This window comes from Diabrotica undecimpunctata, chromosome 6 (genome assembly GCF_040954645.1).
Source record: "Diabrotica undecimpunctata isolate CICGRU chromosome 6, icDiaUnde3, whole genome shotgun sequence".
Taxonomy (NCBI): Eukaryota; Metazoa; Arthropoda; class Insecta; order Coleoptera; family Chrysomelidae; genus Diabrotica; species Diabrotica undecimpunctata.
Window position 1 is genome coordinate 106,689,175 of NC_092808.1, and position 23,469 is coordinate 106,712,643.

The 23,469-nt window shown below is 33.5% G+C and overlaps 1 protein-coding gene across 1 annotated transcript in view; it reads left to right on the forward strand.

The window, feature by feature from the left end:
• Nucleotides 1-23,469, forward strand: part of Arl5 (ADP-ribosylation factor-like 5) — a 90,192-nt gene that overhangs the window by 59,871 nt on the left and 6,852 nt on the right. Inside the window, exon 3 of the mRNA XM_072535073.1 lies at nt 4,255-4,490. Coding sequence (XP_072391174.1) covers nt 4,255-4,490 — 236 coding nt within the window. The remainder of the gene's footprint in view (nt 1-4,254; nt 4,491-23,469) is intronic.

Here is a 23,469-nt window from a genome sequence, read left to right on the forward strand (position 1 = left end):
GAGATGTAGGGCACTACGGATGAAAATAGATCTACTAAAAACCTACTAAAGTCAAAAGATTTTGATTTATTGACTTTAAGAAGGCCTCTGACTGAAAAAAAATAAACAACTGATACAATTCTAACATGCGATATACAAATGAAAGGGGAGGGGATAACGATTATACGAAGATAGAACAACAAACAAAGCGACTACAAAAAGAGCACTAGACAGCATCTTCGATCTTAATGAGTGTAGAGTTACATACCAGATATCATAGGTCACTATGAATGAAAATAAATTTACTTTAAGACAAATTTTGATTTATTGACTTAAAGAAGGCCTCTGGCTGAGTACAAAATAAAAAACTGATCAAATCTTAATTTGCGACATAGGATGTAACAAATATAATAGGATCAAACTAGGCGACTACCAAAATTGCACTACACAGCATCTTCGATATTATTGAACGTATGGTTATGGTTATGGTAGATCGGAGCAGGGCCCAATTGTGAGCCCTTCAGACACTTAGACCTGAATAGTACTAAAGGGCCCTCCAATCTCAGGTTTGAGTCCCACAGGCAGAGTAGATGAACCCTGTATTGCCAGGGCGCCAGCCCGTTCGTTCCCCTCCATGCCTGTGTGTCTCGGTACACATACCAAGTTAACCCTATTCGTCAGCGCATTATCAGTAAGTGCTCTTGCCCTTGCTGATGATGGTTTTTACACTTTAAAATTCAAAAACCAGCTTAGAGTATCCTAAACGATGCTAGAATGCATCTGATACATTTCTTCATGTTTTTTAAGAATTTAATATGGATTCTTCGATAATTCTTTGCCTTAGCTTTGCAAGCTAAGCTTACTAAGCTCAGCTTTGCTTTTAAAGTATGCCAAATAAAAATAATCTTTAGGATAAAAACGAGTGAACGAGAAAACATCCGGAAAATGCCTGATCTAAAGAGCGCCGAACAGTTCTTTAGATCAGGCATCAGGTACACCAAAATAAACTAGCTTCGTTTTCTTCAAACCGCATCTCATTAAAATTGGCTCCAAACTTATTTTTCAGGGCAGATATAATTTCATTACTAAATAGCAGTTCATAATTATTTAAATTTCCTTTTATAAAAAATGACCCAATTAACTGAGTACCTATTATTTCCGATCATACATTCAGTTCTGGTGGTCTTTGAGTATTGTTTTCACTTATCCACTGTGGATTTACCTCACTTCAATACTTTAAATTTGCCCGATTTACATTCCCACAGAGTGTAAATATTGCTTCGTCGGAAAAACATTTTTACCGAAGTTTTCGTCATTATTATTACACCACTAAAATTTAGTCTTCAGTCGTAGTCAACTTCATTTAATTCTTGCAACAACTGGATTTTGTAGGGTTTAAATTAATTCTTTGTAAAACACGTAAGTCTGAAGAATGACCTACATAATGTATTTGTGCAGTTTTGCGTAAGGATGTATGTGGATTTTTCTCGAAACTCTGCATTCAATCTAAAGTTTTTATTATTTAAATGGGAATAAGCCACAATTAAAGGTTAAAGTAACTTTTATTGACGTTTCAATTTCCACTTCGGAAATCGTTCTCATAATACAATCATTTCTCAAAACTAATGTTTGTATTTTGAGAACGATTTCTGAAGTGGAAATTGAAACGTCAATAAATTTACTTTAACCTTTAATTGTTGCTTATTCCTTTTAAATACTAATTACTTTAAAATGTCACAAGAAAATAGCTTCAGAAATATCTAAAGTTTTATTGTAATGTATAACGTAATGTATGATGTATAATATATTGTAATGTTCATGATCTATCTGTTCGAATGCCATCTTTTATTCGTTCAGTTTCCCTCAAAGCGCTTTACAATTTTTTGTACCGTCGTCTTATGGAGAGAAAAATGGTTTGGGAGAGTATTATTGAACAAGTTAGGTACTTTATAATTCGCTCCTTTTTATTAAAAACTTTATTGTAACACATAAAATATTTATCAGTCAAAATCACAGAACTCTAAATTTACTGAATTACTTCAAAACTCTTTGGCACTAAGAAGTTTTATTTATTTAAGACCTTCACGACCAGACAAAATACCAAGTGTTAGATATTGTTGAACTCGTATTGAAGTAGGGATTCTAATAATAATAATACAATCTACAGAGTATTTTTTTATAGAAAACCAAAGTGACTAATGATATCAGAAAAACCTTAAACCTGGCAACATTGCAAGCATCACATTTAAAATCTCTATATTACAGAATAGGCGTATCTTAGTTCTTGTACAATTTGGACCATCCATTTAAGAGATAATCAGGCGTTTTCAGACTTTTAATCCACTCTGTATATACAGGGTGGTGAATCGTCAAATGGGCCATAGGAAACCCAGTGGAAAATTCTAAATTATTGAATTCCTGCTTCCCTAATTATTTTACACCAAAAGTCAAGAAAAACTATTTGTAGAGGACTGAAATATGTATCGAAAACAAATGTTAAAATTGTTGTACGAATTAAACGTATTCCAAAATTTTGCAAGAATATAATACATGTTTCAGGCCAGACGCTGTGCAAGAATGTGTATGACATGTTGCGTTCATATTGATGTTTCTGATATTTGACAATATTTGAATTACCAAAATTTTTATTTTGTGATTTATTGTTTAAAAAACAATAAAGTTTATTAAAAATGTATTCAGTTGAGGAGAAAGTAGCAATAATAAAAATGTTTTATTCAGGCAATAGTGTGCGAATTGTCAGTTCTTTATTTAGCGTAAGATATCGCAATAAACCAATTCCAATTCATTCAACAATTCAAAGGATTTTACAAAATTTTGAAAATACTGGGACCGTGATTTCTAATTGTACCTGTAAAAACAATATTGCTGAGGTACCAAGAAATTTAGAAAATCAAAATTAAATAAATGTATTAACAGCAGTTGTAGAAAATCCTAAAATAAGTTCTCAGACCATTGCAGACTAGTTTAATATTCTTAATTCCACGGTCTTAAAAATTTTGAAAATGAATAATTTCCATTCATATAAATTTCAATGTCTTCAAGAACTAAGAGAAGGAGCTGTTGAGTGACGAGCGGAATTTGGTTATGAAATTTTAGAGAGGGGTTATGCAGACAGACAATTAAAAAAATATTTTGTTTAGTGATGAATCTACATTTACATTAAATAATGAACCAAATGTTCAAAATTATAGGATTTGGTCGACAGGAAAGCCTGAGGATATTATTGAAAGCCATACCCAATATCGTCGAAAAATAAATGTCTGGTTAGGAATATTTGAACACAATATTATTGGACCATTTTTCTGTGAGGTAAATTTAAATTCAAAAAAGTTTTTAGACTTGCTACAAAAAGAGATTTTACCCAGACTTGCAGAAATAGCTCCAAATGAAGAAGAAATTTGGTTTCAAATGGATGGATGCCCTGCGCACAATAACTGGGTGGTTAAGGTATTACTTAAAAGCAGCTTTAATAATTGTTTGATTGGACCTGACTGTAACATTAAGTGGCACCCGAGATCGGGAGATCTAGCTCCAAACGATTATTTTATCTGGGGGCATCTAAAATCAAAAATTAATTCTGACCAAAAATTTACAGATATTGAAGCATTAAAATTAAAAATGCGAATTATTGAAGAGTGTGCAAAAATCACGAAACGTGTTCTGGCTAATGTTAGACGAGAATTTTACAATCGATTGGGATACTGCTTAGTACAAAAGGCTTATTGTTTGAACATTTGTTATAGTTTTATATGATTTAATCATAAAATAAAAATATTGACAATTCAAAATTTTAATATTGTCAAATATCAGAAACATCAATATGATCAAACGCAACATGGCATACACATTCTTGTACCGCCTGGGGCCTGACTTTACGGGGTGGCCTGAAAAATATATTATATTTTTGCAAAATTTTGAAGTACGCTTAATTCGTAGAACAATTTTAACACTTGTCAGATGTTGTGATCTGTTATGGTGTTTTTATTTTTCAGAGGTTTGTTATCCTGAAGATATTATTTTCCTAAGCTTGTTACGAAAGTTGAAATAGTTGTCTTTAAAGTAATAGTTCTGCTTCTTCGCAGTTTTTAATTATCCATTTATTTTTGGTTCCTCTAAATATTAAATATTAAATAAAATTAAATTTACAAATCAAAATTTTCATTGCACCGAAATGTATATACATATTGCAGTTATAGTTTTAACATTAAAAATAATAAAATATTTAATATTTACAAAATTCTTTTTTTATTCCAGTTCGTTATAGTAGTAGTCGATTCAACAGACAAAGAACGATTGTCTGTAATAAGAGAAGAATTGTACAAAATGTTAGCTAATGAAGAATTATCAAAAGCAGGTGTTTTAGTCTATGCCAATAAACAGGATGTTAAAGGTTCAATGTCAGCGTCGGAGATTTCGAAAGAATTAGATTTGACCTCCATTAAGCAGCAACAATGGCATATACAATCGTGTTGCGCTTTAACCGGAGCAGGGTAAGTGAAATATTAATGCCGATTTAAAAGATCCGGTTTTTTATTTATAACATATTCTATTAAAATGCCTGGTCTCAATATTCGTAAATATCTTGTATTTATAAGATAATTAATATTTATAATTTTAATATTAATGTTGTCATTAATATTCTAAATTAACCTACCAATAATTATTGTCAACCTCCACTCGGCAAAGGGCACATGGAGAAAAGATAAGCGAGTATGAGTCGAGGATAAGTACCCATTAATTGGATATTTATCCTCTCTCTGTCTCTCTCTCTCTCTCTCTCTATCTCTCTCTCTCTCTATATATATATATATATATATATATATATATATATATATATATATATATATATATATATATAGGGAAAAGGGAATAGGTAGAAAAAGGAAGTCATGGCTGCGAAATATTCGAGACTGGACAAACATGACTGTAGACGAATTATTCCACGTTGCAAAAGACAGAGAAGCTTTTAAAAATGTGGTCGCCAACCTCCGTTAATGGGGACGGCATAGGAAGAAGAAGATTATCGATTTCAGCTTTCGTGTTTCTTGCGTCCATGTATATTTATGAATATTTTTATGTCTGAAGAATCCATTGCTGATTTTTAGGTTGTTAGTTCGCATAATTCAATCAGACATATCTGAATTGTTTATTGGCTGGTCTTGGGAGTCTCCTTTCTGATGGACCATTTCGCCGAGTAGGCTCGCCGCTGCAGTTGGGACATTTAGTTTGCATGTAGATAATGTGTAGTCCAGGCCGCAAGTCGGGCATTTGTACTGTTTTCCGGGACACTCCGAAATGGTGTGTCTGTTCTGACAGCACTTGTCACGGTACTTGGGCGTTGATGGGAGAGGGTTGGCATTCAGTTGAAGTTCGACATGGAATTTAAGCCCGTCTAGGAAAACTCCTCGTCTAAGCTTCTCGGTGAACTTGATTTCGCTCGATATGATTACTTTAACGAAGGGGGTAGAGGTGTTGGATTTCGATATAATCCGCCATAGTCGAACTACGGGTATATCCATCACCTAAAGGGAGTTTTTAAAAACCCTTTCGGAGCAGTTCTGGACACTCTTTACCATAAAGGTAGGTGTTAAGGGACGGGGTGTAGTGGTTCTGATTTGTTTGTGTTTAGGAGTAATTGTTGATCGAGGATCTCTTAAAGTGTCACGGAGCTTGTTTTGTAGCTCCGCTTGTTTGTACATGATTAATCTGGTGCAGAGTTTTAAGGTAAGCAGTTTAAGTAGGAATGACACTTTTTGGGGTATGTGATTGATCGTATATTTAGTAACAAAACAAAATGTGTTTGTTTTACTAATGTTTTGTATTTTGAGAACAATTTCCGAAGTGCAATCGAAATGTCAAAATAAACCAATAACAACAGTAAATTGCATTAAGATGCCACAATAAAATAGCTTCAGAACAATATGAAGAAATTAGACTGACTTCGAGATGTATAACCGCCAACTGGTTCGTAAAAAGCTAATTTTTAGTAGATTCATTCTATATGTGTTTAATTAGAAACGTGGGTTTGTGTTGAAGTTAGGCGGCAGATCAATTTAAATTATTAAGGCACATTTCATTCTAACAAATTATCAGTTTAGTATCATTTGTGTAATAAGGTACTATTTACTTCAATAATAGACATATAATTACTCGTAAACTGTTTAGCTGATAGCTATAAGTTGTTAATTGGCTATTATATATACACGTTTGAAGCATATATTGATAACAAGTACTGAATGCTTGTATAAACATAGACTGTATACAAAAACTAGCAAACATATTACAAACTATAAACATGATACAGTTATGATTACACATAACTTTTGTTGTCTGAAATTTCTAGCTTTACCTATATAGTATATATTTTAATTAATCGCTTTTAATGTAGTGCATAAATCTGACGAATAAGGCAATGAAATATGAATTCTCTTTCAAATAATGAATTGCGTGACTTTATTTTGTTAATTACTTTTTTTTTCAAAATAATACGCTGGGTACATACAATTTAGCATTTACTAATTTGATCAAAGCAACGGTTGTGATAATAGGCGAGCGGCAAAACTCCAAAAAGATGACTGTGGCCATAACTGCTTGACCATCGAGCAAATTTGGTACCAAAATGTTCGTAATAAAAATCTGCACAAATTCTTATATAAAACTTCTCACTGTGTCCCAGCTAGGTTTTGATATGTCGATTCCTATTTTGGACAGAATATTATTGTCATTTCCGCAAAACATGAGATATGTCTGAATTCTTAATTTTTATTATAAACAAAATTTTTTGCATATGTATCCAGCAGAATTAAGGTTGGGTGGATGAAGTGGAAGGAAGCGAGCGGTACGTTGTGTGACAGAAAAATTCCAATGAAGCATGGGGAAAATTCTATAAAACTGCTATGATGTACGAAACTGAATGTTGGGTAGTTAAAAATAAAGAGAAAAAACGAATGCGTATGGCAGAAATTATGACTGACTCACGACGGCATTAGGTGTAGTTTGCATAACTAAAGTTGTGTAGTTTTGAAAAACATACGTGTGCAATCGAAAAGAAGGAATTTTAAACGTTTAAAATATCCTTCCCCTATTTTGCCCCTTATCTGATGATCCCGAATAGTTTTAATTGATATCCAATCAATTAAATTCGGATGACGGCATTGCTATAAAATATTTTTACAAAGTATGTTTTATAATCGAGAAAAAAATGTTTTGTTACCATCTATATGATAACCTTCCATAACGACTTGAATCTATTTATAGCCCGCGGCACGGAATCCTATTAAAAAAGTAAAAGTAGTGTCCGCTTAAATACAAAGAAACTGGAACATCTGAAACGCTCTAGTTATTCATTTGTTGTGGAATAACAGTAGTATTTAGCGAATGATATGAACAATTTATAAAAGTGCTTTTGCCAGATGGTATCACGTAGTGCATAGTAATTAAATTGGTAGCTCGCTAAATAAACGATGAGGTTTTGAATTAATGTTTGGGAAGGAAAGTTATGGGATAATGAAAGTAGAATATCGTATATTTCATCGTACATAGAAAAGCATATTTATTGCGCATTTTAATTTATTTTAGATCATTATTATTTTATTTATAATATATATATATATATATATATATATATATATATATATATATATATATATATATATATATATATATATATATATATACAGGGTGAGTCACGCTCAACGGGACGGAGCCTACCGGGGAAACGGCTAAAGATATTAAAAATTTCTTTTGCAGAAATACGTAGGTTAGTACCGGCTACAAATTAAAATTTGTGAGATATATACAGGGTGTCCCAATTTGGCGTAATGATATAAACTTATACTTTTTTAAATGGAACAACATATATTTCACTTTAATTTTGAATTCTACTGAACAAAATAATGTTACTTTATTCAACATTCCCTATACCTATTTTTGACCGGTTTCGATTTATTTGGGTTTTTCTGAAAATGTACTATTCGCGAAATTAATTAATTACACAATATCGCATAAATTTTAATTAACGCCTTTTTGTCAGTTAATTGTCAAGTGTCCATGCTTTACATCAGAATAATTACCATTTGAAACTAATCTACAGAGTGTTCGCAATCTGAAGTGTCAATGCTGTACCATATTTTGTATAATTACTTTCTTAACTTAAATGGGACACCCTGTATTTTACTTTAATTTTGAATTCTAATTAAAAAAATAATATTACTTTATTAAACAATCCCTATACCTATCTTTGAGAATTTTCGATTTATTTGCGTTTTTTTGAAAATGCACTATGTATTCTTGAAATTAATTAATTTTTATCACTTTATTACATAAAGTTCTACTCTGAATGTTGTAACAATTATTATAATCAAACTATTATAAAATTTTATATTAATATCTAGTATCTTCAAATCTATTTGCATTATGTTACCTGGAACAATAAATGTCATTAATTACATAGCTCGTTATTATAAAGAATGCCATGAAAAAACAAAAGGTACCTAGCTGTCAAACTAATTGTCAAACTATTAACTGTATTGCTTTCAATTAAATAGAAATGGCAGATTATTCAATTGAAGACCGAGTAAATATGATTTTAATACTGGGTGAATGTGATCAAAACAGTTTGTTAGCATCAAGAGTCTATGCTGAGAGATTTCCCTTAAAACGTCATCCTCGTAAAGAAGTATTTGACAGAGTCTTAACAAGGTTTCGTGAAACTGGCAGTGTTGTTTATACTAAACGAAAATTAATAAATCCGATAACTGAAGATGAAAATACCGAATTAGAAGTTATTCAATCAGTTATTGAAAATCCAAATACAAGTACAAGGACGATGGCCAGGGAGATTGAAGTAAGCCAAACTAGTATATGCAGAATTCTTAAAAAATATCAATATCACCCATACTATATTCAAATGCATCAGCATTTGTATGGAACTGATTTTGAACGTAGGTTAGAATTTTGTTTATGGTTTCTAGACAAAACGGGAGCAGATCAACATTTTTTGATAAAATTTTGTTCACTGATGAATCTACTTTCCATAATGGACTCGTGAACCGACATAACTTTCACTATTATAATACGGAAAATCAACATGAATATAGATGTACTGATCGACAAAACCGATGGTCCCTTAATGTACATGGTGGAATAATAGGAGAACATGTGATAGGACCGTATTTTTTTAATGGCCATTTAAATGGACAAAAGTTTTTAAGATTTCTACGAAGAGACTTTTGGATACTTTTGCAAAATATCCCTTTAAATATTAGAAGAACAATGTTTCTGCAGCTAGACGGTGCTCCAGCACATTACACGCGTAACGTTAGAGAATATTTAGACAGAAAATTTCCCGGAAAGTGGATAGGTAGGGGTGGTGCTGTCAATTGGCCCCCTAGATCACCTGGGTTAACATCAATGGACTTTTTTTTATTGGGGATATATTAAAAGTTTGGTTTATCAAACTCCACCTACAACCGCTGAAGACATGAAAACGCGTATTCGTAATGCGTTTGCAACAGTTACTCCAGAAATGCTAAGAAGAGTAAAACAAAATTTTGAACACAGTGTGAGGTTATGTATTGAAGAAAATGGACACCATTTTGAACATTTAATGTAAATTAATTTTTTTCTAGTGTGTTTTGTTTAACTTTATGTAATAAAGTGTAATTAATTAATTTCAAGAATAGTGCATTTTCAAAAACACCCAAAATATCGAAAATTATAAAGAATAGGTATAGGGATTGTTTAATAAAGTAATATTATTTTTTTGATTAGAATTCAAAATTAAAGTAAAATACAGGGTGTCCCATTTAAGTTAAGAAAGTAATTACACAAACTATTATACAGCATTGACACTTCGTATTGCGAACACTCTGTAGATTAATTTCAATTGGTAATTATTCTGATGTAAAGCATGGACACTTGAAAATTAATTGACAAAAAGGCGTTAATTATAATTGATGCGATATTATGTAATTAATTAATTTCGCGAATAGTACATTTTCAGAAAAACCCAAATAAATCGAAACCGGTCAAAAATAGGTATAGGGAATGTTGAATAAAGTATTATTAGTATTAAAGTATTAAAGTTAATATATAATTATTTTGTTCAGTAGAATTCAAAATTAAAGTGAAATATAGGTTATTCCATTTAAAAAAGTATAAGTTTATATCATTACGCCAAATTGGGACAACCTGTATATATCTCACAAATTTTAATTTGTAGCCGGTACTGACCTACGTATTCCTACAAAAGGAATTTTTAATATCTTTAGCCATTTCCCCGGTAGGCTCCGTCCTGTTGAGCGTGACTCACCCTGTATATGTATATATATATATATATATATATATATATATATATATATATATATATATATATAATAACAACAGATATATTTATAATAACAGCTACACTTGCTGAACTGATATGATCAAATTAGGTGATACAATATACTTCCTCTATAACGAACACAGTTATTACGAGGTTTCTCTTATAATGAGGTACATTAGATGTCCAGTGAAATTTCTATTGAACTATAACCCTCTATAGCGAGGCAAATTTAGTTATACCGAGAGAAAATAAGATCGAAAAACGTTTTTTTTCTTGGATAAACGTTAGTACAACTCTGTAATGTCTCTCTAGGGGTCTGTGTTACAATAGGTATCAATAGCAGATTATCAGCAGGTTGGTCTTAAAATTTCGCATAGATCTTGTCCCTCACAGTACCAGAAGTTATCGCGAAACTCCGACAAAGCAAAAAACATTGGCGAATCATCCTACATCAGGACAATGCAAGTGCTCACAGTGCAAAAAGACAATAGAGTTTTTGGAGTTTCGAAACATCGAATTGTTAAACCATTCACTGTGTAGCCTCGACATAAAACCCAACGACTTCTTAACGTTTCCAAAGATCAAGAGTTCAATGCGTGGGGAGCGATTCCAGTCGCCAGAAGAAGCCATCGATACCTTTAAAACAGCAATTTTGCTGAAATGAATGTCAAAGTCAGAATACATATTATAGTTAGAACTCTTTCAACAATACTCAATATTAATTAATATCACAGTATTTTCCACAGTTTCATTTAGTAAAACTGGTTAAAAACTAAGTAGTGTGTGAACTTCGGCAGTAAAAAGGTAGTAAACTTATTGGAGAAAATCTTTATAGTGCTACCTTCAAGTCAACCGAGTAAACATTACGTAAGTACCAAAAATCACTTCATAGTATTTATATTAATATTAATATAACCTATAACGTTCCGAAGAAATAGAAACAAATCCAGTTTTGGGTCAAAATCCACACCGGTTTTCGAACCGGTGATAGGGCCGATTTTATAATTAATCAACCATGACTATGAATAAAACTATGAATACTACTCACACTTCATCTCACGTCTCATATTCCAGTGTTGTCAACACATTTAAAGATCCAACAAAAGAACAAGGAACTAAAGTTCATGACTATATCATCGCCGTTGGTTCACTAGTTGGTCCACGTAACGTATCCTTCGCTTCCAGAATTGCCAACAATAGAATATGTCTATATCTATCATCTAAAAATGCAGTCGATTCACTACTACATTCCCACAAATATGTTAATATAAAAGAAACTCAAGTAGAAATAAGAAGACTTATCTCTCCAGCTCAAAGACTAGTCATATCAAATGCTTGTCCTACTGTTCCAAACTCGTTAATTGAACAAGAACTACATCAGATGGGTATAAACTCCGTCTCAAAAATGACTTTTCTAAGAGTAGGTATGCCTGAAGCGAATACAATCATGTCTTGAGTTTTAGAAGGCAAATATTTATTACACTTTTAGACAATATATCTATTCCTGATTCTTTCATTATCCTTATGATAATACCAATTATCGTTTATACCTTTCTATAGAAGGATTTAACTGTACAAAATGCAAGACTATTGGTCATCAGGAAGCTGAATGCTCTAACCAAGCAAACCCCACTACTTCTAATGTACACTCAGAGGCTTCTCAAAACATATTACCTACAGTAAATACATCTAATAACCAAACATAACTACAAAGTTCTGACAAAGCTAATTCATCCACTGCTAGTGCACACCCAGAAACTTTTCAAAACACATTAATTACAATAAAATCCTCTAATAACCAAACAGAACAAATTATGGAAACTGACAATAACCTGACAGGATCCATAAGTAATAGAAGTGAAACATCTTCCTTAAAAACTCCAACATCATCAACCTCAAATATAACACCAAATCCAATTAATACAAACGTCCCTAATCAACTAAAAAGGTTCATCTCATCTTCTCCAGACACTATCGAAAATACCCCACAGACCGGTTCACAGATATTTACTTCTCCTGTAGTAAGCAAACCAAAAAAAAAGTCAAAAAAGTCAACCAGAAATTCCCGCGAAGAACTTTTACTTTCACTAGAGTCAATTGAAGACAAAATAGAAAACAGATCACCACCGTTTATCCTAAATTATAATGAAATATGTGACTTTCTAGAAAATACAATATATGCCAAACATCCTGAAATAATTTCAAAAGATTGAGAGCTAATTGAGATCCTTAATTTTGTTCACGCTTATACCCACAATTCAAAATTAAAAAATAATATAACTAGATTAAAAAAGAAACTAAAGCCCAATAATATCTCTTCCACAGAAGAAACAGATGAACAATTATCTCAGGCAGAATTCTAACATGTCCAATTCCTTTATTTTACAGTGGAAAGGAAACCCTCGTATTAATGTTTTTTATTTTGAGAAAGATTAAATAAAATAGTAAATTAAATTCTCTATTTTTTAGAACTCTTTGAACTTGTTTTCTCAGTTTTCTTTTACGAAACCTATTATTTCCTTTACGATATCCTCTAATAGCATCTTTAATATAAATTTTATGGTATTGGATTAGATCAGAATTGATTAACTGAAAATTACATTTTATAATTGTTATTTGACGTTTCATTTTCCACTCCGGAAATTTTCAAAAAACTCAATCGTTTGTAAAAAAAAATTTAAAAGGGAAATTTCCAGGGGTTGGCATACCATAGTTAAAAAAAAACTTGCAATGAAGTAAAAACTTGTTTTTGTAAAATGGTATAACATTTTTTTATTAAAATGTTTAAAAATGATCTTTTTTCAAATCGGAAGGACCATTGTACATTCCCTTAAAAAATGTAATCCTTTATCATCGAGCTAGTGTCTTAATAATTATAATGTTCGTTACTCAAATTATGTAATTTAAGGGTCGTCTGACCTCATTATATGGCTAGTTCCAACTATTGACTTTTTCACTGACGATGATCTGATAGAATCGAAAACGTTTTGAAAATTTATAAATCCATTTTGGATCATTTTTAAAAATGTTATACCATTTTACAAAAAGAAGTTTTTACTTCATTGTAAGTTTGTCAAAAACTCACAATATTTCTTTCAAAAACTAGCAGAAATAAATTACATTTCCAACAATATACTGGGGATGATACATTTGACAACAAAAACCAAACTGAGAAAATCAGCTATAATAGTGGTACTTTGCCCAAACAACACTTACGTTTAACTTGATAATGATTTCTACAAACAATGGAACACACCACCAACGGGTCTATCCGTTAAGCAGGTATAGTCCGATCGAGCCGACCCAACTATACATTGCACATCGTGTAGTTAAATAAGCATCTATTCCGGGCTCCTTTCAATCAAAAAACAATGCCACAAAACCTGTAGAAGCCCCTGATCGTACAACCCAAACAGCCCTCATAAACGACTCCAATATACTACACGACTCGACTACACCACTCGTGAACCAATACGCTGATTCCTTTGTCCTGGATATAGCTAACACCTTATTTGTTGACTAAATTGACTGGTTGATCGTTGCTTTGCAGCTGTCCCAGACAAACGACTATCTCTCAACCTCCACACAACTTACCATCCAACCAACCATCGCTTCAAATACCCAAACCACTTACTAACAACCGAAGAGCACCACACAGACACACACATTTGCTACAGCAACACAGATCAACCAAAACCTACACAGCTGTCAATTACCACACAAACTACCAATACACACTCAACAACCGCACAACCCATCAATACAACCTCATATCAAGCCAAATCGTATACATATAAGATCATTCACATACCCTAAAAGAAGTCCAACCAACGAGACTTCTACAAGATCATAAACACTCGAGTACTAAGACAGATGGAACCATCAGTGTCATTCCTATCCAAACGGCTAACGTTAAAACCCTGCACCAGATTAATCATGTAGAGTTAAAAAAAAAGCTCCGTGATACTTCAAGAGATCCTCGATCTACAATTACTCCTAAATACTTCTTCTCATATCCTTTTCCCTCTCAGGCGTCGGATCCTAAACACAAACAAATCAAAACCACTACACTCAGTCCCTCACCACCTACCTTTATGATCGTCCTGAAAGGAGTGGTCCAGAACTATTCCGACAGGGACCTTAAAAACGCTCTTTATAATGCCGAACTTGTTTGATCCTCCTCCTATTCGTATATAGCTGATCTCTATTATTGTTTCTTTTTGTAAATATTATCATTTTTAACAAGAGAAATCATACGATTTCCTACCTGGCGAAACTGATTAATAAAAAAAACTCTAATACCTTCATTATGTATTATCATTTTTGTTTTTTTTTTGCTTTTATTCTGAGGCCTTATTTCTTTCTGATTTTTCTTACCTTATTGCAGTTCACTAATCTTGTAAAATTTGAAACATGTTTTCGGATTACCTATTAAAAAGCATGAGTGAGGGAATACACCTACCTATGTCTGGCGAATCTTAATTTAATATGATAAAAGGTTTTCATAATAAATATTATATATTATTATTTTCTTCTAGGGATAAATTACGTAAACAAATGGTTTCATTATCTTATTATTTGTTTTGATTGTTGTTATTTTTATCAATCTAATTAGCTACATTCTTATTTTTAATTTGTTCATTGTTTTACAGGGTTCATTTTAATTTAGTTTATAATACTTGATAAAAGTTATACATATGTCTGCTATGTATTGCTAAATTATACCAGTAATTTCTTATTAAAATATGTTTTATATTGCCTCTTTATCTATTAGCAGAAGCAAATATTTATTTATTTAGCTTATGGTATACAATAACAATACATAATTAAAAACAATAGACATCGTTAAATGGAGTATTACAAACGAACATCTAATGGAAAAATTAAATCTAAAACATTTTCGGTTGCATTTTAGGAACTAATCAAAAACTCCAGGAAACTTCTTCAACAATGTAACGGACTGTTCAGCGTTGTCTATGTATTGCAGGACAGTTTCTGATCGGCGGTTTCTGATCGATACAGGCATTGGTGAGGCTGAGATGTTCCTGATGTAAAGAGGTTGCCTTTGGAGGATATCTGGGGCGCAGTCTATTCATTTCGATATCAATCTTGTCATGGTGAATGAATAGTTGGTGGTTATCCTAGATTTTCGTATATTATCTGGGAAGGGAATGACTTCTTTTCGACGTTTCGGCGGTAGAGGTGACTTAGAATGGGAAGCCAATAGATTGGTGTCGGTCTAATTGTACCTGATATCATTCGCATTGTCTGGTTTATTTGGGTATCAGCAATCTTTGTGTGCTGCTGTATGGGGTGGAGGCCTGGACCTTAAAGAAAGAGGTGAACGATCGACTTGAAGCATTCGAGATACTGAAGAATATTAAAAATAAGTTGGGTAGACCGAATAACAAATGTTGAGGTCCTCAGAAAGATAAAAAAGGAAGTGGAAATCATGAATACGATTAAGATAAGAAAGTTACAATATCTCGGCCACGTTATGAGAGGGGATAAATATGTGTTGCTACAAACCATAATGCAGGGAAAAATATAGGGAAAACGAAGTATTGGAAGAAGACGCATCTCCTGGCTCAACAATCTGAGAAAGTGGTATAATTGCAGTTCCGTCGACTTTTTCAGAGCTGCAATCTCAAAAGTGAAAATGTGATGATTACCAACCTCCTTAGAGGAGACGGTACCTAAAGAAGAAGAATCTTTGTGTGTTTGCTATTGAGCCACACCAGGGAAGCATATTCAGCTGCCGAGTATAAGTCCGAGAGCGGATGATCTCGAATACGGAGGTTGATAAACTCCAAGTGGGGCCACATAGCTTTTGGATTATATTATTTCGCGTTTTTAGTTTTCTTGCCGTTCTTTATAGGTGTTCTTTAAAAGTTCTCTCAAGAGTTATTCTAAGATATTTTCGTATCGTATACAGCTAATAGGTTGATAAAACCAACGGATATTTTTAGCTTTCTTTGAAAAGCAGGTTAAATATGTGTTGCTAGGCATAGGATCTGATCTGTGCAACTGCGATTCGTAGTTATGTTAATATTATATTATGTTAAAAGAATGACAAATATCCTAAACCTCTCTAAAAAAACCAAAATGCATAGGGTAGACTGGGGCTAGTTGTGCCACTTTGGACAAAATAATTTTTAACATTTTTTTCGTAATTTTTAGGGCTGTTAGATTACTTTAATGAGGTACTATTTTTAATTGGGAATCATTATTTGGGAACATCAGCAATTTTTAAGCAATACCTTACAGTATGTAAATAGTTTTACAAAATGCACATATTGTCACAATTTGCCCCAATATGGGGTAAGTTGTGACGAACTTGGGGCAGGTTGTGACAGTAAATATTTTTAAATATAATAAACTTTAGTTGGAGAATAATAACAAAGTTTCCATAATAAATTTATTTTATAGTTAAGTATAGATACATAAATGTTTGATAAATGTTTATGTAAGAAACAAATGTGTAGAAAAACATCTAGTGAATTTAAAGTAAAATAAAAAACTTAATCGCTATCGTCAATTTGTGCTGATTCTACTTGTAGTTCTGAAGAGTGGCAGTTTATACAAACATAATAAAGATCATCTTTTGTGCACTTTACATGAGCCCACCTCTTGCATTCCATACATTGCACCCAGTCTTCTCCTAACCTAGACTTTTTATATGGTCCCATACAAACTAAGCAAAAGTAATCTTCTTCCTCTTCTTCTGAGCTGTCTTCTCTTTTTCTTGTTGCGGTCTCTTTCTTTGGCGCTGCTTTTTTCTTAGGCAACAGTTGTTTTGAGTCAAATAATTTTTTCTTTATTTTATCCTCTTTGCACTTTATTGTTTCCTTCCTCTTTAACTCTTCACTGCGAATTGTCTCCTTGACAGGTGTGCTAGTCAAAATTGCAGATGTTAAGCTCTTGCGTTTTTTATTTTTTCGAGGACCAGCTTTTGGCAGAGGTCTTATATCCATAGGGCTGACAGGCAGAACTTCGGCATGGAATGATCCTGGTAGGTTGGCCTGCGATGATCCTTGTTGATATGGTCCTGGTTGATAGGTATGGGAGGGTCCTGGCTGGTTAGCATAATATGACGACGGTTCAGGTTCATCGAGATGCTGAAACTCTTTAAGCTGCCCAGCACTGGCTTCCTCATTACCATCTACGATGTCAATAGGCCTATTCAAAGGTCGGTCGGTCACCGAAGAACACAGAAAGTCTTCTTCATTAAAAATGTTTCTATTGAATTCCCATATTCCTGTAGAACGAAATCCTGCCTGAACATTTGTTGGTGTTACAGCTTTAGGTAATGCTGTTTTCACTATACTTGGGATGTCATAAATTGAGACTGTGTTTCCAGGATGAGATTTCATCCATCCACACATGGCGTCGTTTAAAAACTTCTTAAATGGACCAAAAACGGAAACATCCAGTGGTTGAAGTCTATTTGTTGTATGGGGAGGGAACGATAAGAGAGTAATACCGTGCTCTGTACAATAGTCAAGGACTTCGATATATAGGTGAGCACTGTGGTTGTCTAACAGAACTAAAACCGGTGATTTCTTTGAGCACCTTACTTTTTTTACAAAATGCTTCATAAAAAACAAAAAGTCCGGGCCTGTTATCCAGCCACTTGGGTTAGCAGTACCACAACAACCTACTGGCCCATCACGTACAAAATGCTCCTTGTAAAACTTACGTGGAAAAACGAACATAGGAGGAACTGAGTTACCCTCTGCGTTAATAGCAAGAACCATAGTAACATTGGTCCCCCTCTCAGCTGAAGTGACACCACCAACTCTTTTCTCGCCTTTCTTCGCTATGATTTTTACCGGTTTTTGGACAGTCCCAGTCCCTGTCTCGTCTATATTCCAAATATCATTAGCTGTAAAATGGTTTTGACTTAATACTAATTCGAGGTTATCAAAAAAGAGTCCGACATTGTGCTTGTTGAAACTTGTACTCCGACTTAAGCTGGTAGCCTCAGGAACACGAATAGACACATTATTGTTACGTTGCATGAACTTTGTAAACCAATCATTACTGGCGTGTTTTGTTGCTACCCAATTCTCAGGCACAAGAACTTTGTTCGCTATAGCAAATTCAAAAGCTAAACTTTTCATTTCTTTTGGGCTAATACCATAAAATATTTTCGCTGCCTGAACAGCATATTCACAGAGCTCTTCTTCTTGTTGTTGTGAAAATATCATTCGAGGTCTTTTGTAACCCATTTCTACCACTCCATCTGGATTGGTTTGTTGTTTTTTTATATATCTAAGTAAGGACATCCGGTTAACGCCATATTTTTCAGCTGCTTGCCTTAAACTACACGATCCAGACTTAACATCTAACGAAGCCGACTCGTAACTGTTTATATTACTCCGACCACGTTCCGTTTTCCTTTTATAATTTCTCACCATTATCTGTAACAAACCCATAAACATGCATTAAAATTAGTAGGGGCATGTTGTGACACTGTCACAATCTGCCCCAAGCCTTTCGTCACAACTAGCCCCACCGTACGCCATTTTACATAAAGCCACTTGCACAGACCTTGACACGTCGTATAGAAACCAAACTGTGTCTTACTAGAGAGAAATAAACAAACTATCTACTACAACTAGAATAAGTTTCTTACCTTGTGGTTTGAAAGTGAAATAACAATTCAAAGACAACAGCAAAATTTTACTTCGTTACAACGAAATGACATATAATTTTATAAAGCGGCAGAAACGCATAGCATCACAACCAAACTACACAAACAGACTGAGGACATGCGGACGTGGAATTCTGGGTAACCGGGCGACGCTGCTACCTATGGTTAGTCTATAAAACTATTTGTCACAACATGCCCCTGTCACAACTAGCCCCGATCTACCCTACATAGTCAAAAAGAAACAGAAAATACCTTATATTATCGATCTAAATTCCTGTTTGAATTATCTTATTATTAAATAATAATAGACATTTTCTCAAAAGAAAGGAAGATTATGAGAGGACAATGCAAAGTCCAATGCAACCAAGTCAGTTTTTAAACAAAAATATTTCTAGAATTATATGGAATACGTTTATAACTGGATAAAGCTGAAGTGTGAATTTAAATAGCAAAAATAGTCAAAAATATTATGACATGACCTCAGTTAATAGCATATAGTACGCGCCAGTTACGAAGACCCAGCGCAAATCCTTATTTTCGTACCGATTCTATCCGAGCGCCTTGCTTACATATTTATCCACGCTGTCAGTAGCGCAGCGGTAACTTCGGTGCCGTTAATTATATAAAAAGCATAATGACGCCACTGTCCACCTATTCGGATACAGTCGGCACCTGCCACATGCACGAGGTTGGATCTTCCTATGTGGCATTTACAGTATCATGATATATCGGTATGATAACTTACTATCTAATAAAATATACCTACAAATATAGCTGAACAAAATACTAGAGTACTGAACATACAAACTTTTGAGTTGTACACAAAAACAAAGGTTATTCTGAAATACAAAAAAAATGTGAGACATTCCCTATACAAAAAACGTAGTACTGCACTAAATGCATATTGAACAAAAATTAAAAATAAAACCAGGTATATTTCCTTAGATCAAAAATAAAAAATATTCAGCAACTGTATCTCCAAGATTTTTTTGACAGGTTTTAAATTAATTTAATAAAACTTACAAAGAACTTTGCTTATTTAACATCTAATCGGCATTACACTCACTTTCAGTGGCGGCTCGTGCGTAAAATTAGCGGTGGAGCACTATTATTTTGAGCGGCAAATACGAAATTATGAACAACCAAAAAATGTTAGTAAAAGATAAATATTGCTAGCTACATTTTCTCAACAAACTTACCCATGTACCTAAGGATTCTAGTGAATAGTCCTGGTTTATTAGTAGATATAAGTTCACAATACTTCCAAGCAAATTACCACTCCAATATAAAAAATTGTCTTATACCTTAACAGTTTCTAATTAGCACTATTGTATTTTAGACGCAAGATTTATAATTCAGTTCAATCTGACGTGTTTTCTGGCTTGCAAAATAAGATCAATCAGAGTTTTTCTTCGGGAAAAGTAATCAAGTTCGGGGTTGTAATCAAGAAATTATTTGGGATCAAATAGTGCCGTAAGAGTTAAATGGGCCGTGAATGAAAATCAATCCTCAATAGTGAGCCTTATTAGATCACAAATTTCCTTCACCGTCACGTTGTCCTGGGTTCGTTTCCTTTTTCCGGCCGAAAAGCTTGGACTATTGTCGTCAATTATTATCTTATCTGTGATAATTTGAATTTAATTTTTAAATTCTTGTATAAATATTTGAATTCTTGCAGGATCTACAGCTCTCATTTGGAGTTCATAATAAAGAATCTCAACGTGCGGCATAATGTTATTAAAGAAATTTAGCCAATATAAAAACATTTCGTCTGTCAATAACATAAGTAAGCCCGGAACTTGTTGAACGGTTTGAGTATCTCGTTTCTTTTCAATAATTTTATCAAAATATTGCATGAGATCGTCTTTGTGACTGAAGATGGTGATTACAGCTCAGATGTTGAATGCTTAACGAGTATCCGATCTTCCGCGGGAGACGTTTCTTTACAACATTGTTCAGTACATTCATACGTTTCGGAGAACGAGAAAAGAAGGACGAAAATCTAGCTAAGTTAGCAAGAAAGACTTTTACCAGTTTATGCTCAGAAGCTGCCTTCGAAGCAAATTGAACTGGTGTGAATATCAATGGATAAAACGAGCATACGTAAAAGAACGTCAAATTATTCATTAAACTCCATTCATTTTGCCTGACATGACAGCGGCGTCATCATAACTTTGACCAGTTAACTTATTAGTATTGTTCAATTTTAAATTATTAAGTTGGTCCAAAATTGCTCCACTTACTAGTGACCTCTGCATTATGCGAATCAGGTAAAAAATATCCCCAAAATCGTTCAAAGATTTGGTTGCCAAGGATATATCTCAAATTTAAAACCATTTGATCTTAAACGGAAGCGTCCGTAGTCTCATCAGCCTTGATTGCCACCTAAGGAGCCATTTCTACCTTTTTGCTTATTAATCCTCGAGCGATATATAACACTGAATGCAGCAGTTCGTTTTGAATAGTTTTTGAAGTTACCCAAAAAAAGGTTGTAATATTTTCGGTTAAATGTTTTTGTAATATAGTGTCAACTTCTCTCATTAAGTTGATAAGTCCACGAAATACTCAAAGTTTCGTAAATGTCAAACTTTCATCGTGGCCTCTTAGAGCCAATTCAAACGCTCCACAAAATTTAATGCACTCGATTATAATACCTGTTTTTGGCCACTATCTCGTTATGTTTCTTTATTGATCTTTTAGAAGCCGAATCTAACTGTGATTGAATATTTACTGACCCTAATGATTGGTATTCAATACAATAATGGATATGTTTAGAACTAATGCTATGTTTTTTAATTTTCTCTGAAAGATGTTTAATATCATTTACACCCACCCCGGATAGTCCAAGCCTCGTCCACTTTAGGTGAAAACAATAAACACTTAAAACAATAAAAGCGATTTATCTCCTCACAACCGGATAATCAGTCTTCTAGCAAATGTTTCTCGTTGAATTTTCGATTAAAAGTTCTATTACCACTTTGTCCCACCTGAATTATGTCCAATTTTGGTCTAGGAGGTCTAGGTAATTGTTTTATATTTAAGCGTTTTTCGAAGTTCAAAGTATTTGTTTTATAATAAAGCTTACACTATTAATAATTTTTGCCATATGAAATTATCGAATATCGACAATAATTATTTCAGAATTGAGAATTGTACACTTACAGACCGAAAACTTAATATCTCGGGCGGTGTCTCTGCGGTCCGTAGCTAAATACATAAGATTAATGGAAATATTGCAACGTTGCCAGTTACTACCTGCATCTAAGGATATTTTTTATTTCGGACATGGCAATTTATCATCTACCGCCCAATAATTTTCTAACTTGACAGCACTGTGCCGGTCGCTGGAACAATTGCCCATCGCATTGGGTGAATGTATAGGCTTTGGATAACTTTCAAGCAGGGATGCCAGGTGTGGGGATTTTTCCTCAGAACTGGGGAAAATTGAGAATCTTTGGGGAATGGAGACAAACTTTTTTAAAATGACTAATATCTGGGGAAATCAAACTCTCTATATGTTATGTTATTAAATTTAGTAAAAAATAGTTATTTTTGAATGTCCCGTAATCCTGTGAATATTAAATAAACTTCAACAAGATAAGTTCGCGGTGACTGATTCCACATACATGCTACACTCAATACAGCTTGGTGAATTGGCGCTACCGCGAACAATGATATTGCCTGGGGTTCCCTGACACTGTCATCTATTATGAACCACCAATGTAGGTCCGGAGTTCCCCGACTCACAAGAAACAAATAAAATTATCAAGACTTAAGTATTAATTAATATTACTTTACAACGCTTCTCATTTGTTTCGAGCTTGTGTCATATGTCATATAATCCGTGTATAATATGAATATACGCCATATAACAGAAGCTAGAAACAAACAAGAAGATTTCAAAACTCATATGGCTGAATATAATATCGGTAACCTACATGGCAGGCAACACACAGCGCAACACGCGTTACATACATGTAGGAGAAGATTGGTTAAAAACTGAAATATATAAATCTGGGGAATTCTGTTGAAAATCTAGCAACTTTTAAAACACAATTTGGGAAATAAATATTTTGGGCCTGGCAATGCTGCAAAATACATTTATTAGCATTTTAAATAAAGAAAAATTCATTGAAAATAAATTGTAGGAGATATCTACTACATTGAGTGAGTTAGTTGGAAACCGGGAGCTCAGTGCTCCTAGCGCCTCCTGTCACAGAAACCGGGAGCTCAGTGCTCCTAGCGCCTCCCTGTCACAGCCGCCCTTGCTCACTTTAAACAAAATTTAATTTCTGCTTAGCTGCTATTGCATGCTCTTAAAATGACACTATGTGTACTTAAATGCTTGTAGTACTTAACTCTGATATTATTGTTCCCATTTTTTACTGGTAAAGTACTAAGTTGCCGCCGATCTACGAACTTTCGGTTCGGACTACCAATCTGAAGTAGCCCTAACCTCTCGGCTGCTCAAATGAAAGTGACTCGG